General features: G+C 34.5%; 4 protein-coding genes across 7 annotated transcripts; 1 reads left to right on the top strand and 3 right to left on the bottom strand.

Moving 5' to 3' along the window:
* Positions 1–47: 47 nt before the first annotated feature.
* Positions 48–4,483, bottom strand: LOC108615501 (uncharacterized). The gene is made up of 6 exons (XM_018010024.2): positions 4,112–4,483; positions 3,114–3,252; positions 2,519–3,053; positions 1,380–2,272; positions 942–1,159; positions 48–858 (listed from the first exon to the last, which is right to left on the bottom strand). The coding sequence occupies exons 1-6, from the start codon at positions 4,285–4,287 to the stop codon at positions 582–584; spliced, it is 2,238 nt and encodes a 745-aa protein (XP_017865513.2). The 5' UTR covers positions 4,288–4,483; the 3' UTR covers positions 48–581.
* A 644-nt stretch (positions 4,484–5,127) lies between these two features.
* LOC108615494 (uncharacterized) lies at positions 5,128–8,173 on the bottom strand. Of its 2 annotated transcripts, none has more exons than XM_018010006.2 (4): positions 7,845–8,173; positions 7,396–7,623; positions 5,587–7,317; positions 5,128–5,523 (listed from the first exon to the last, which is right to left on the bottom strand). In XM_018010006.2, exons 1-4 carry the CDS (start codon positions 7,898–7,900, stop codon positions 5,244–5,246), a joined length of 2,295 nt encoding a protein of 764 aa, XP_017865495.2. In that variant the 5' UTR covers positions 7,901–8,173; the 3' UTR covers positions 5,128–5,243. The 2 variants fall into 2 exon arrangements, with proteins under 2 accessions (XP_017865495.2, XP_017865496.2); XM_018010007.2 differs by having other exon boundaries at positions 5,129–5,520; positions 7,845–8,171.
* A 446-nt stretch (positions 8,174–8,619) lies between these two features.
* Positions 8,620–10,913, bottom strand: LOC108614947 (uncharacterized). The gene is made up of 2 exons (XM_089470055.1): positions 8,914–10,913; positions 8,620–8,840 (listed from the first exon to the last, which is right to left on the bottom strand). Exons 1-2 carry the CDS (start codon positions 10,848–10,850, stop codon positions 8,627–8,629), a joined length of 2,151 nt encoding a protein of 716 aa, XP_089326181.1. The 5' UTR covers positions 10,851–10,913; the 3' UTR covers positions 8,620–8,626.
* A 635-nt stretch (positions 10,914–11,548) lies between these two features.
* Positions 11,549–14,245, top strand: LOC108615503 (uncharacterized). 3 transcript variants are annotated; one of them, XM_089472112.1, is made up of 4 exons: positions 11,549–11,757; positions 12,055–13,430; positions 13,682–13,825; positions 13,903–14,245. In XM_089472112.1, exon 2 carries the CDS (start codon positions 12,062–12,064, stop codon positions 12,911–12,913), a length of 852 nt encoding a protein of 283 aa, XP_089328238.1. In that variant the 5' UTR covers positions 11,549–11,757; positions 12,055–12,061; the 3' UTR covers positions 12,914–13,430; positions 13,682–13,825; positions 13,903–14,245. The 3 variants fall into 3 exon arrangements, with proteins under 3 accessions (XP_089328238.1, XP_017865515.1, XP_089328237.1); XM_018010026.2 differs by having other exon boundaries at positions 12,055–13,379; positions 13,682–14,245; XM_089472111.1 differs by having other exon boundaries at positions 13,682–14,245.
* The last annotated feature ends 846 nt before the right edge of the window (positions 14,246–15,091 follow it).

The following is a 15,091-nucleotide window of genomic DNA, read 5'->3' as shown; positions in this document are numbered from 1 at the left end:
TATACCATAAGGTTCGATTAGCGTATATATGTTGTACTGTATACACGAAAAAACTATAGATTAAACAAATTAGCAAGGTAAACAATTCGAAATTTTTATGATTACGAAAAAAAAAAAAAAAAAAAAAAAAAAAAAAAAAAAACATATTAAATTGGAAAAATTTCAGGAACTGATTTTATTTTGAAATGATGCTGTATCCTTAATTGTGGCTTATTTTTGGATCTCTGTATATGTACATATGTATGTAGCTTAACATTTGAGATTATATTTTTATTATATACATACATATAATTTCGAAGCATTTTTAGCCAGTGTATTTCTATCAATATAGAATTGTCGCAATGGTATGTATATAGAACTGTGCTGAGCGAGAGGAGTTGAGCATGTGAAAGGCTAGAATCTTTCGTATTAGATATCATTTCGTTTAGATCAGGCAAATGTTAAGCAGAGCGTCTTTTAGATAATTTGTAGACAAAGACAAATTGTTTTCATATATTATATATCCCGGTAAGGTAGATTTTATTATTTGCAAGGTATACTTGTCTAGCATATAGATATTGTCACAAGAGCTTTCGGGCCCATCATAATTCAATGGGAAGCGAGGGCAATGGATCACTGGAAATGCGCTTCGTTCGCGGCGAAATCTGCGCATATCTCACACTCTCTCTATGAAGCAGGGCTGAGCGACTCTCGTAATTGTTGAATACTTGTGGTGGGGGCTGGGCGGGTGCATCGACTTGCGGTATTTTATCAAATGTTATATATGTCGGAATAACTTCGTAAACATTTTGATTTATATAGCTGTCGCTGCTGGCGACGCTCTCCATTGAGTTGCGCCGCGGTAAAAATGAGCAGAGCCTGTGTAAGTAGATACAATACATATTGGCAAGCAAACAACGACTTTAGGATACCCTGTACTGAAACAGTAACACATTTCTTACCTATGTTGGCTGCATTGTGCCATAGACTTTTCCTTATAATGGAATTTCTGAGCTGCTTTTGAGCGGGGTAAGACGATTATTTCGTCCGAGTCATGCTTGGGCTTGACGATGCGTTTGCTGCCCTTTACCCAACCTGGTTTCTTCTTCAATACCAAATACATGGACATAATGCCAATTAACATGAAAACAACGACGCCGAGCACCATTAAAGAAATACCCTGGAATAAATCGAAAAGATTGTTTAGTAATGAAAAAGTAGTAGAGATTTAAGCTATAGTGGATATATGATATATAAATATTTAAGTTCTGCTTAATTCATTACAAAACCATAGATAATACTATACTGAATATTTTCCTCCATTTTCTAATTATCCTGTTATTTAAAAATATCAATAAGGGATAAAGGTAAATATAAAACATCATTTCTGATTCACTCACCTTGGCCAGCATCCTTTTCGGCGACCAGGAATTATAGTATGTATTCAGATTGCTTCCAACCTTAACGGATTTGCAGCTGAAAGGCGAGACGGTGTTGTGGCCATCCACGACCAGGCAGAAGGTGTACGCCGCATTTGGTGCGAGGTTTGTGACAATCGTTTGCAGTGGAATGGTGAAATAGCAGCCGAGACCGAACTCATCGGGCAGCAACTCCATCATGTAGTATTCCTTCGTTGTCTTCGAGAACCAAAAGGCGCCAACAGAGCTCTGACTGTCGCTCTGCTCCACGGTAATTTTCACAGTGACTCCGCCAAAGTATGTGGGAATGAAGTCTATTTGCGGCCATTTGACATTATTCGTGCTAGCCGAACACTTCATGGGCACGAGCTCGCTGGGACTAATAGTTGAGGCTGTTGAGATTGATGGCAGAAAGTTGTACTCGGTTGTTGTGCTTGGAGTAGGAGTAGTCCTCAAAGTCGTCGACTTCGAATTCGCCTCTGTCATTGTCCTAGTGCTCATTGTAGTCGTCGTCCTGGTAGTTTTAGTAGAAGTAGTTGTCCACAATAAAGTTGTTGTTGTTGTTGGTCTTGTGGTCGTCGTTGTTGTAATCATTGGCGGAGGTGCGGTATTACCGGAATCATCTTTACATATACGTTCATCGAATACCGTATAGTTTACAAACTTCTCTGGCGAGGCACAAATTATATCATATTTGTAGTTTTGATGCACAAAGATCTCGTCCATTTCCTGCTTCAGTTGGCAATCGCAGTGCCAGTTATTGTTGTTAGCGTAAATTTTCAAATTAGCCGAAATCTTTTGTATACCGAATATTGTTTTTGATATTGTAATAAGTTTATTGTGTGATATGTCCAGTAATTGCAAGTATTTCATGCCTGCATAGGGAAGAAAATGAGTTTATTAATGAAATAAAGACTTGTTCAAAAGGCATTGCGAATTTTTTTTTTTTTGTGTCATGATAATCAATTTAGAGCACTGCAAAAGGAGAACACTATAAATTTTTTTTTGTTTTCCAATTTATGAATCAGTTAAAAAGCGTAATTTATTAATCCTCGAATAGAAAATTCGTAATACCATTAAAAATACCTCAAGGCATATAGAAAACAAAGTTTGATTTTTACCTTGAAAGACATAGCTGGGCAAATACAGGATATTCGAGTGGGACAGAATGAGTCGCTCGACCATGGTTAGTTTCTTGAACGTGTCTTCAAGTAGTTTATCGGCAAAGTTGTTGTGGCTGAATTCGGCATGGACGAGGGCACCTAGATTGTGTCCAATGCCTGTTACATTGTGTATACAATCGATGCCAACTTCCAGCCTAAGGTACTCAATTTGGAATACCACATTGTCCAAGAAATCGGGATATATACTTTCCAGATTCCCATTATGTTGAATGATGGTAATTTCCTTCAGGTCTGACGAGATGTTGGTAAAAACTTCCTTATTCAATTGCTCAAGTTGCAGTTCCTCAAGCATGATATGATAGAATATGCCACCACCGAAGGCTCCGCTCTGAATGTATTTTATATTTGAGATGCCCAAATATATCATTTTGATCTTGTTGGTGTATGTGGACAAGAATCCGACTGGCAATAAATCATTAACAAACTCATAGTCGTACAGATACAGCTCGTCAATGATATCACACGAAAGGTTCTAGAAAACAATTTGATTCGTTTTATATCATGAAAGAGGTGATTAATGGGCTCCACTTACGTTATTCGATTTCGCTAAAGCCTCCGATATATCATTCGCAATCTCCTCCTGTCGCCCGCTAGAGCAAATAAGTCTGCACTGAACTTGGATGCACCTTGGCGGCAAATAGTCTAAGATTTCCGCATGATCCAGAAAAACGCTGAAAGAAATATATACTAGATATTATATTAAATGGATTATGCTACTATAAAGTAAGAACCTACATACATTACATACATACATTAGATCTTTTCAGAAGCATAATAAAAGGATCAAATTATTAAATAATAAAAAATAAAGTTAAATGATTAGATATCAAAGTTTGAATTTCTTTTAAGCATTTTAGTATTATATTGCATTCCGATTATGCCTTGCTCTATAAAAAATCCATCAATAGTTAATTACGCCGTTTCAACGAGTTTCACTTCCCATGATAAACGTTGCAAAAAATCCATATAAAAAGTGCTTCCAATTTTGCGCATTTTTCGAACAGCATAAACAAAATACAATAAAATGTTATCAAAATAAATCTAGTTATATGTGCACGATGCGTGCCACATCATAAAATCATTTATCATTTTATCACATTTGAAGATTAGGGCACATGAGAGAGAGAGAGAGAGAGTCCTAGACTAACAAATACCCTGTTATAGGAATACATTATTATAAAAAAAAAATATTGTAAGTCATTTCTAGATTTTCGTTTTTGATTTTGATTATATCTTTTCTGCTCTTCTAAAGTGTAATGCTGCTTTATTCATACAAATTTGAAAAGTATTCAGGTATACGTATTTGTAATTCTCATTCAACTAGATCTATCTATAGTAAATCCTGCAATGCTGAGGAATCGGATTAAGACACAACTAAATAAATAGAAAGTTTTCAATCAAATGTTATTTATGATTAATGTTCACATATTAGCATTAATTATATCCGCTATATAGGGTATATTGCTGCAGTGCATAAAATCAATCAATAATTCTGGTTATATAGATGATTATTATATTTTTATACGGTACCTGATATTTTGTAAAACTTCCTTGTACTTGTTGATTGTGTGATGTATATATAAATTACCATTTTTCGATTGCGGCTGCTGAATATAGTGAATTTCCTGGGCAAGTGTCGAGAAGTTAGCCCAGACATGGAATAGGTAGAATATGATCAAGGTTTTCGATTGACAGAGCCCCAGCATAACAGATAACTTGATAGATCGAGCTGAGATTGTTTCCTGTAGTATTTAGCCAAATATAGGGGCTATATGGCGACTCGAATAGAAAGGTATACGTTTTATTTGTATAGTGTTTCATGAGCAAGCTATTCGAACTAGTTTTAGTCGCGAGCGCCAATGGTTAACTGAATACCAAATACTCGATAATACCAGCGCTAATGCCATAACATCATTCCTATCACATATTTAAGTAGTTCGTGTACTCGACGAGGCGATATCAGCTACAGGTGTATTGATTTTCTGATCCATTAATATGACAGCCGAATTGATAGCAAAATCACCCGTCTGGGTTTTACTGAGAAAACAAAACAGGAAAATCTAAACTAACATGGATACATAATGTACTCCATGAAGCTACCGAATTTGTTGTAGGTATTGTTCAGGTGTTTGGGTGATTCAATACATAGACATGGTGAGAGTTGCTTCAGTTTTTTATTAACAAACTAAAGTTGTTGATATATATGTGTATAGAATTAGTATAGAATTAATTATTATTTTACATTTTATATAAATATAAAAAAAATTATTGATGATTTACATAATTTCTATTTAAATCTTTAAGATTGGAAAACGTTGGCACAGCAAATACATTTGAAACTAGATGTTTAGGAATAGAAACCTAGTTAACAAAAAGTTGGTAAAATTCCAGATAGTTCTTGGCTCAACAAATATATAGATATTTAGATAGAATAGAAAATATATATTTTATACATATGTATATTTTCATATTTGAAATTTATTTTTATTTATATTTAAAAAATATTTTAATGCATAAATTTTATTTATTTATTATATTTATTCATATTGATTTACATATATTTAAATATGTATATTTTCTCTATATATAAACATACTTTCATAATAGGTATGTATATGCATATACATATATATTTTTGAAATCCCTGCTAACTGTACCGCATTCAAATTTGTTTTGCAAACTTTTCACACGATAAGGGTTGCAGATCCATGGTTAGGGAATTTTTAGAATTGCGCTTGGGCAATGGTGGTGGCGTGTTGGGTCTGTCGACACCCTCACTAAGTTTGCGGCTTTCATTGAATTTCATCGGCATCTCATATTCCATGGCCTGTGCATTACTAATGCTAGTGAAGCATTCATCAAAACATGTGGAGGACGAGCTCACGCTGGCCGAGTTGGGCACCTTAATGTCGCTTGGCACGGTGAATATATCAGATGTCCTGCTTGAGTGAAATAATATATATTATTATCAACATATTTCTTAGGCATGAATGTAGCAAACTTACTTTTCAGCGCCAGCACGAAATGAGCACTTGTCCTTTTTGAACGAGTTTTTCATATATTTCGATTCGGTTATAGTTGAGACGAAACAAGTTTTATCCGATTCCTTGATGACGACAACATTCTTGGAGCCCTCCAGTAGATTGGGAAAGGACTTGATGCCCAGATATGCAAATATAGCTCCGAAAACAATCGACATGAAAAATATTAGGCAAAGCATTCCAATCGTGAACTGTTTATCGGTCTCGACCTCAATGACGTCATTCATTTCATTGTGAACAAGGGGCAGCGGGATATGCAGGGGCTGGCAGAAGAGCGGAGATACGACCACCTGGTTCTCCGCCATCATGCAAAAGGTGTAGGTGTGATTCTGCAGCAGCGGATCGGTAACCAAATAGGGATCTTCGTAGAGCATACAATTATAGTCCCTTGACGATGGTGTGGAATCGAAATATGTTTCGGTGTCTTCGTGTTCGGTAAACCAGATAATATTAAGTCTAGAGGCTACATCATATCCATCTATCGAGGCGCGCACAGTGTAATTTTCTAATATTTCCAAATCTAGATCATAGGTGGGTGGTTCAAAAACAAAGTGTTCAAATGCCGAAAATTCTGAGTGTTTTGGACTATCATTAGTTACATATCGCTTCTGACGATCTCCAATCGAGTCCTCGCTCCCTGTTATAGCGATAGGCTTCGAGCAGCTGAATTGAAGTATCGCACCGTAAGGAATTGTTGGTTTTGCCTCATTATTATTATTATCGTTTGATGCTTTGCCATCATAATCTGTTGGGGTCTGATCTATTGGATCGGTAACTTTGTCAGTGTCATCGTCTGATGTATCACAGCCCAGTTCTTTGGTAGTGAGCTCATCAAAGTTTTTGCCATACAGTTTCAATGGCATGCGACAGTATGGAGCACTTATAAAATAACTTTTCCTTTTGTTATAGAACTCGATCATAGACCGTAGCTGACAAGTGCAGTTCCAGTTATTCGGCTCGACATCGAATAGTCGTAGATTTTTACCCAGACCCAGCGAATCCGCATTGAAATGCGTCAACAAATTGTGCTTCAGGTCGACTAAAATCAGCTTTTGTGCAATGTGCTCAAAGGCCGAATCTTCGATTGCCGTTATCTGACAGTATTTCAGATATAGATAGGTAACATTCGGAGTGGCGATGAAAATGTTCTTGGTCACTGGTCCACTGAAGTTGTTGTAGCTCAAGTCCAGGTGCAGCAATTTGCCCAAATAGATATTCTCGAAAATATTCGAGCCGCTCTTGAAATTGATGCCGCAATTCATTCTCAAGTGGGTCAACGTCAGCTGAACGGGCTGCAGCAGAGCCAACTGAATGTTGGGCACTTTGAAGTCGATTTCAAACTTCTTCAACGAGTAGAGGCCCAACAGGGCTCCATTGCTCACATCATTCAGCTTCAGGTCCAGCCAAATCATGTGCAGCACCTTCGAAAACATTGGCGAATTGAATGCTCCGTTCTTGATCTTTGTCAATTCACTTTTGATCAGCGCTATACGCAGCACTGTCGCATTCACATCAATCCAATTGTCGTCTATATAGTTCTGACTTTGATTCGTTACGATCAGCGAGGTAATCACTTCACACTCGCTCACACTCATGACGGCAGCTGCATCGGCATAAAGATCTACATTTTGCGAGCACTCGATGCGACAGGTGTCCTCATAGCAGCCTCCACCCTCTGGCCCACCTGTAATGAGTCTGTAAGTAGCAATTGGTATCAAAATATATATATATTTAATACAATTTTTAATTTATATAATTAATATATCATTTCACCCAAGGAGTTCAGCTGATGAGTCTAGCTCATTGTTGTCTTCTATAAAATGACCCAAGGCAGCTTCCATGTTGTGGACATCTTCAGCCGGACTGCATTCGCTTTTTAGCCGAAATACAATATATATAATTAACGCTATTACTAATAGCCCAATGCATAGAGTCAATAAAAGTCGCGATAATATTTTCGTGCTTAGATGTTCAACATTTTTGCGCTTTGATTTTTTGGAGCTGAAAGTAAAATTTGAGGAAATTATGAAAATGAGAATGTATAAAACTGTATATCTGGATGATTTATAATATTTATAATTCATAATTAATTCTTTTAACTGTCATAAGTAAGTTTTATTCATTCAACTGCTACGCACATTAATTTACAAGAATTAATTACATTCTTCTAAATTAAATTAGATAGATCAAGATATATTTATAACTAATTTTTAAAGATTTACCGCAATGCATCGCAATCTGTGCTGCTATTTTGATTCTCCATAGAATTTGGTTCCATCTGCGTTTTATTTTAATTTAATTTTATTTTTTGGCAAAGCAGCTAAAGAGCTTTAACGCGGCTGTCAAGCCAAACCCAAACTGATTAATACAATATTGACAACACAGCATTTGCATTTGCCTTTTGGCTTATCGTTCACATAAACTAACTATAATGGTATATATGCATATGTATGGGTTGATAATGATAATACTTATTCATATGACCAATCAATAATATTATTGTTTTGATAACAACAAATATTATATATAAGTATGTTTATACTATATCAGCATAAATGATTTGTGACTGATTAACTAATTATTCTATGCATAGTAGATGTAAAGATGATTCTAATGTGGGTTTTTTAGCCCAGCGATTAGTTCTGGAAACTTGAAAAGTCAGAGTTCAAGTGGTATTATGATTATAATAGGATGTTCTCAGTAGATATCAAATCATTTCTCATATTTATGGTATTTAGGATATATATCTTTCATATATTATAGACTATTAATATAATAATACTAATACTAATAAATATTACATGAATATGCGCAGCTAGTATTTGGCAGTTTAGTAGAAACATATATAAATACATCTGGATAAAACTTTTTATTTTATTTTATTCATATAATTACAAATTACAAATAAATAAATACATTTCATTTAATAATAATAATAATAATAATAATAATAATAATAATAATAATAATAAATTGAAATTAAGAAATACGGTTAAATCTTCGTTTAGTAAAGTTCTTCATACACCTCAAAGGATTCATAGGTATATGTATTAGGAACTGTGGATATTTTGTTTTTATGCACGGATGGAGGTATGGATGGCGCACGTTCTATGGGTGGTACATTGTACTTATTCGAGCCTCCTCGATAGAGCTGGGCTTCTTCTAAGTGTCGGTAGTATGATGCATATTCGTGAATGCTGCTATTCGGATTGGCAGAGCTATTCAAATGAAAGAGAAATGATATATTAAATAATGTAGCATACTTTGTGGGGCATCTTTTGCCTAACTTACCGTATGGCATCGTAAGCCTCCTTTTCGTATTCTCTTGGCAGCAGAAGCATTGTATTTGACTGTGATGTCGGGCGCAGCAGCCGTTTGCTGCCCCAAAGCCAGCTCGGGCGCATCCTGAGAATGGCGTACACAGCGAGTACACCGAGAGCTACACTCAGTAGCATTCCAAAGATTGCTGAGATTATTATCGAAACACTGTTTCTCTCGAACCACAATCGCTGCCAGAGACAAGGCCTTGTGCGATGCGAACGGCAATTAAATGGAGAAGTCGTATTTATGTCTATAATCAGACAAAATACGTATGAAGTTCCGCAATTTAAGTCATTAATCTGTAGCATTTTCCTATTGAATTCATCAACTGAATTGCCATTATCAATCTCACGTTTATCCATGGCATTTGAAAAGTACACAATGCTCCAGACATCCGCCTTGAATTGAGACAATATCACATTAACCGTACTCTCGGAATCATCCACAATGGTCATCTTTGCATTGTAGGCAATGGTTGTGCTGCCGAGATTTTCCTTCTGGGCATTCACACAAACGATATCGTCATAGAGCAGAGAATTTTCATCGTTCTCTGATTCAGTTGTCACTGGTATATCCCATGGAGTGGTCAAGTCAGATGATGTCTTCTGAGTCGTCTCAGTGATCCATGTGCTTGGTTCAGTTGTCGGTGGTGCTATTGTGGTTGGTGCTATTGTGGTTGCTTCAGTTGTAGTTGTTGTAGAACTAGTTGTTCTGACCGGAACTTGCTGCTTAGCTGAAGATTGCGTAGTTGTTGGCGTTGTTGTCCTGGGCGGAGCTTGTTGCTTAGTTGAAGATTGTGTGGTTCTTGACATTGTTGTTGATACTATTGTAGTTTCGTATGTCGATTGTATATCTTCAGTGGTGTCATATGAAGCACCTAGACTATTAGCATCACTAATCAATTCCCGTGTTTTTCTTACAGACTCGACGCAAGGCTTTATGTTTAAGAGCTCAAACACATCCACATTGGCATAGCTACAATCCCAATTATTAGCTGCAAGATTAAGCTTTATACTACCATCTCTTGCAGCTAACATAAACTGAACACTCAGCTCTGTTAGTTTGTTGCCACTCAAGTCCAGATATCGAAGCTCGTTACTCAGATCAAAGTGAATACTTCTCAATCGACAATTCGCCAAGTTAAGATGCTCTAGAGCTGGCATATGCTCAAAAGCCTTCATTTCCACAATTTCTCCGATATTATTTCCGCTAAGATCTAAAACTTTTAAGTGTTCATAAATTGTTTGACCAAAGAAATATGTAGGTTCATATATTTTTCTCGTATAGGGCAGGCTTATCTTTACGGATCGTAGACTGTGCGCCACTGGCAATAGAAGTCCGTTACAGCTCAAAGATTTTCTCTTATTAATCAGTGTAAAGTTGGAGAGATGTAAGAGACCTCGAAGTGTTTCATTCGTTAGTTTCTTCAGCTTGGTATTAATTAATTCCAGATTTTGTAGCTTGTGCAAACTTTGCTGATCAAAGGTGCCGTCAACTATGTGCCTCAGTCGACAATTGCTTAACACTAGGCTCTGCAATGTATATTCGCCGCGAAAGCTATTTCTCTTAATAACGCCATTTGGGAAGTTATAGTTCTCAAGGCGCAGTGTTATATGATCCCGGCAATCCATTTTATTCCTGGCATGGCTGAAAATTAGTTGAACTAAATTTTGATTGTAGATTGGCACAAAGTTTCCATGAGACGTTGCCCTTGACAAGGTTCTTGCACTGTCCTCATCAGGATCATATGAGAAATCTATATTGCAGATTATTAAAAGAATAACAAAGGCAATTGCAGCTGGCTGCATTATGTACTTTAGCCACTGGGCTTTCCGTGGTTGATAGAGATGTTCGCGTTGCTTTCCAGCTTCATCGTTTTTCAGATCAAATGATTTGGACTTAAACATTGTACTGAATATTAAATCCGATGCCGATTGCCGTCAACCTTTCAAGTTGTCCACATGACACTAAACAAGATTCCCAATTGAATGGTTAATTTATCAAATTAGTCAAGCCTATTATCAGTGTTGAGGCTTATTACGCATTATAATTATTATTATTCAAATCAGATTGATTAGATAACAGAATTTCCGTAGAGAATTTGTATAGATATGTATTATAATACAGTATATTGATATGAAGTCAAGCACAGCATAATTATTGGTAATCAATACAATTAGCTTTAATTAGCCTTTATTAATTCAATACATAATAATCGCATTATATATATTCATATAAAAATATGCAACTATTCATTGACCTATTGACTTCACAACATAATTTAAAAACAATTTTAAATAAATACACTTCTTTTAGATTTGAACAAGTAGTCAAATTTAAACAAACGGAAATTGAAGTCGATCGCAGACCTATTCGATAATTCAATATAATATTATACAAAGAATAATCGATAATTTAATACTAACATTTACGTGAAACGACATTTTTACGATAATTTTATGCCCATTGAAAGGCGCTAGTTCATATACTAATTCTATTGTTTTTTTTAAGGCTGCAGAGCTTGCAAAACTGTAACATTTTAATTTTCTATGGCGATGATTTAGTATATATCGATTATAAAGCATTGGTATTTGCAGCAAGAAACCATCCCCATTGTTTTCTTTGTTCTCTCATCTCTACTTTCGTCTACATTATTGCTAGAAATAGTCATAAAAACAAACAATTTGAGAAGCCGAACATATCGAATAACAAAGCAATTTATTTTAATTGAAACCGTATAGTACGCTGAAAACTACGTTCTGAAGAATCTAGGCCCAACCGTCATATGTTCGGCTAACACACAAAGACTCGAAGGTATGTATTTAGTTGCAATTGTAGATATGTACATATGTATACATATGTCGAAATCGCAGACTATTTAAGATACACAATAAAATATACAAATAGGGTGTGAGCTTAAAAAGATATAATTAATTTCAAAGTTAAAAAAATGTTGTCATTTAAAGTAAATTACATTTTCTTATGAACTATATGTCTATAAAGGTAGCCGACTGAGCCGGCTCCTTACGGCACCAATTATCAATTATTGAAACCTTACATTTCAAGATAAAATTAAATTATTTATCAATTTTTCTTATCCATATATTTCAGAGTAAAAATGCCTACAAATCAATGGCTACACGGCTATTTCTCAAAACTAAATCCACTGGCCGAGAAGATAGCGTTTGATATGAGCGAAGTGATTTCTGCCTATGATCACGTTTGGCTAACCCTAACTCCAGCTGAGCAAGAAAATATTTTGAATGATACCATTATAAAACCGGAAATAACTATAAGATATTATAATAACTCGTTAAGCTCGAGTACACAATCGAGTACCCAATCTCGTAAAGACTCGGATCCTCGTTCGAACAAGAATAAGGCGACAAAAGGCCAGAAGAATTTAATATATGGATTCGATAGATTGAATTTATGTACATTTATTCAACAAAACGTCGGCCTAAAGATTCTCCATGACGAAAACATTGGCGACTATCGGGATGAGCATTCATTTCCATTTAGTTACAAAACGAAATCCCAAATGAATCTAAACGAACTTGGAATATGCAAAATAGTTTCAATAGCAAGTACACCGAAAAGGATACCACCGTTTCAAGCAAAAACTATTCAAGAAGCTAAAGCTCAGCCAGAGCTTAAAACAGAGCCGGAACCAGAACCAGAAGCAGAACGAGAAAGCGTTTATCAGAACCAAATAAAATCGCCATCAGGTAGGGAGGAAGAGGAGTCTAGGAATAGGAATATAAATAAGTGTACGGAGCCGATTAATTTGATTGCCGTTGAGAAGTTAAATTTACTATCGAATTTCGGATCTAAGAACACTTTGTTAAGCGTATCAACTGATTCAAACGATTCCGAAAATGACACCAAAGACCAGCACTCCGAAAACAGTAAACTATTGCCAGAAAAAGTGCAAATGCCTAAAGGATTTGATTTCCTAAGTAACTGGTAGCCTATTCGAATTTTTGCATTAACAGTAACTATACATATATCCTTACCTTTACCAAAAAGAAAAAAAAAAAACAATTCAGTCTGAATTTATCATTAGATATTATCACATAACGTTTTTATAAAAGAAGCCATGTTTGGCATAATCTTATTAATAAATAAACACACACTGCTTTATAAAAAAATATTTATACATAATAAATATATAACATCAACTTAAGAATACACATTTTTTCATAAACTCTTCTAGCAGATCTTTAAATACGAATTTTATACCTAAATGAAAGGTATTATACCTATATGCATAATGTATAGTATTTTTTGTTGAAGTATTTTATTTCGCTCCCGCTGAAAAGCTGAAAGCTTTGTAACTTCAAAAAGTTTACACAATATTTTGAGCTTAAAACAATACAGCCACACTGACAATAACCAAAAAACCAAAAAATTGTTTTAATTTGATTTAAGTAAATGTAAGAACATAAATCTTACAGGAAGCGTATAAAATAAAGACGCTAGACCAAGTAAATTACCCTAAACATATCATACAATGTCATCATGCTAAATAATGTTTTTGATTAAATCATTTAAAAATAATAAAAGATTCTATAAATTTTGTTTGTTGCCCGCGAAATTTAAAATGAACTTATAGCTTTTGAAATCACATCAATTATAAATATATTCACAATTTAATATGAAAATGTCCATCTGCGTTTGACAATGTTTTTATTATTGAATACAAAATCTAATTTGTTTTTCTTGCCGTCTGTTTCAGATCATTGAATAAATAGACAAATAGACAAAATATTCATTGCTAATTGAATTAGCTAGATGAGAGCGTACAATTATAGAATTTGGCAATGTTTCGCTATGAGGCCCACATTGCTACGAAAACCGCTAGATTATTGCCCCACAGCACGTGAGTGGAAACGTGTTCTACCGAAACAGAATGATTGCAATTGTATTTATTTTTAAACTACAACTAAAAATACATAGCAAACGCCGCCAAATGCTATAGCGCCGAACTATTCCAACCCCTTATATGCGAGATTATAATTGTTTTATGATGTTTGTCAAAGCGAATGTACACTCATATGTAATAGGCTGTTCTAACAGATTAATGAAACTATACTTTTATTTATTTTTGTGTAAAATATAATATACTAACAATTTATTTTATAAGACAAATTGATAATATTTTATTTATTATTCATACAATTTTTTACTATTTTCTATTTTTTTTAAATTTATATTTATATATTATTTTACTTTATCCTATTAATATATAATTAATATACTAATTAAAATTAAAATTAAACTTTTAATTTATCAATTATTACAGATTATTATATATTATTATATGTTTATATAGCTATGTCTATTTAGTTCTAGTACAATAGCGGTACTACCAGATTCGAATTGTTGCCTTATAGTCGCTTGTGGCTGAAATTCAAACGGTTCGCATATTCATAAAATGGACAGAGCTGGGTCACTTTTGCCAGAGAGAAAAACTACAATTTAAATAGAATTAGTCTAGTGGCTTGCTCTTGACCACAAAGTACTGAGAGGTGTATCTGTGTGTACATCCACTAATTAAATGGATTTATAGTTGTTTATCTTCAATGAGTTCATATATATATATTCATATACATATATCTACATTTGTATATATAGTATGTATGACAGCAAGTGTAGCATCAGCTTTGCTCAGATCAATCATTCCCCAAGCATTTAGCATATTTAAAGAGCATTTAATTTTTAATTTATATTTTCACACATTTACGCATTTGTTAATTTTAGTTTTTTGCTGTTATTTTTTTTCTTTTTTTAAATAAATTGTAAAACATTTTCGCGCCCTTTTAACCGGCTCATTCATGAGATTTACGAGGGTAGATTAGTTTTATGTTGTACAGCATAGGCTGTCTGTTGATTAATTGTCGTAATTAATGGTTGAGATTTGTAACTTGTAGTATTGATGTATGTATGTATATGTGCATCTTAAGTGTAAGTATATCTAAGGAAAATAAAAGAATGAATGGGCTGATTCTTGTTGCCCATAGCTTAATTGATTTCGAATTATTTTGGGCTTACACGTATACCTAGAGGATTAGTCTATGATCGACTTATTCCAATAGATAATAATGCAATAATATTTATAACTTCAATACTTTGGAGGAATGGAAGA

Source organism: Drosophila arizonae, chromosome 5 (genome assembly GCF_054131065.1).
Source record: "Drosophila arizonae isolate 15081-1271.41 chromosome 5, UAZ_ARI_1.0, whole genome shotgun sequence".
NCBI lineage: Eukaryota > Metazoa > Arthropoda > Insecta > Diptera > Drosophilidae > Drosophila > Drosophila arizonae.
This window is presented reverse-complemented; position numbering and strand designations above follow the sequence as displayed.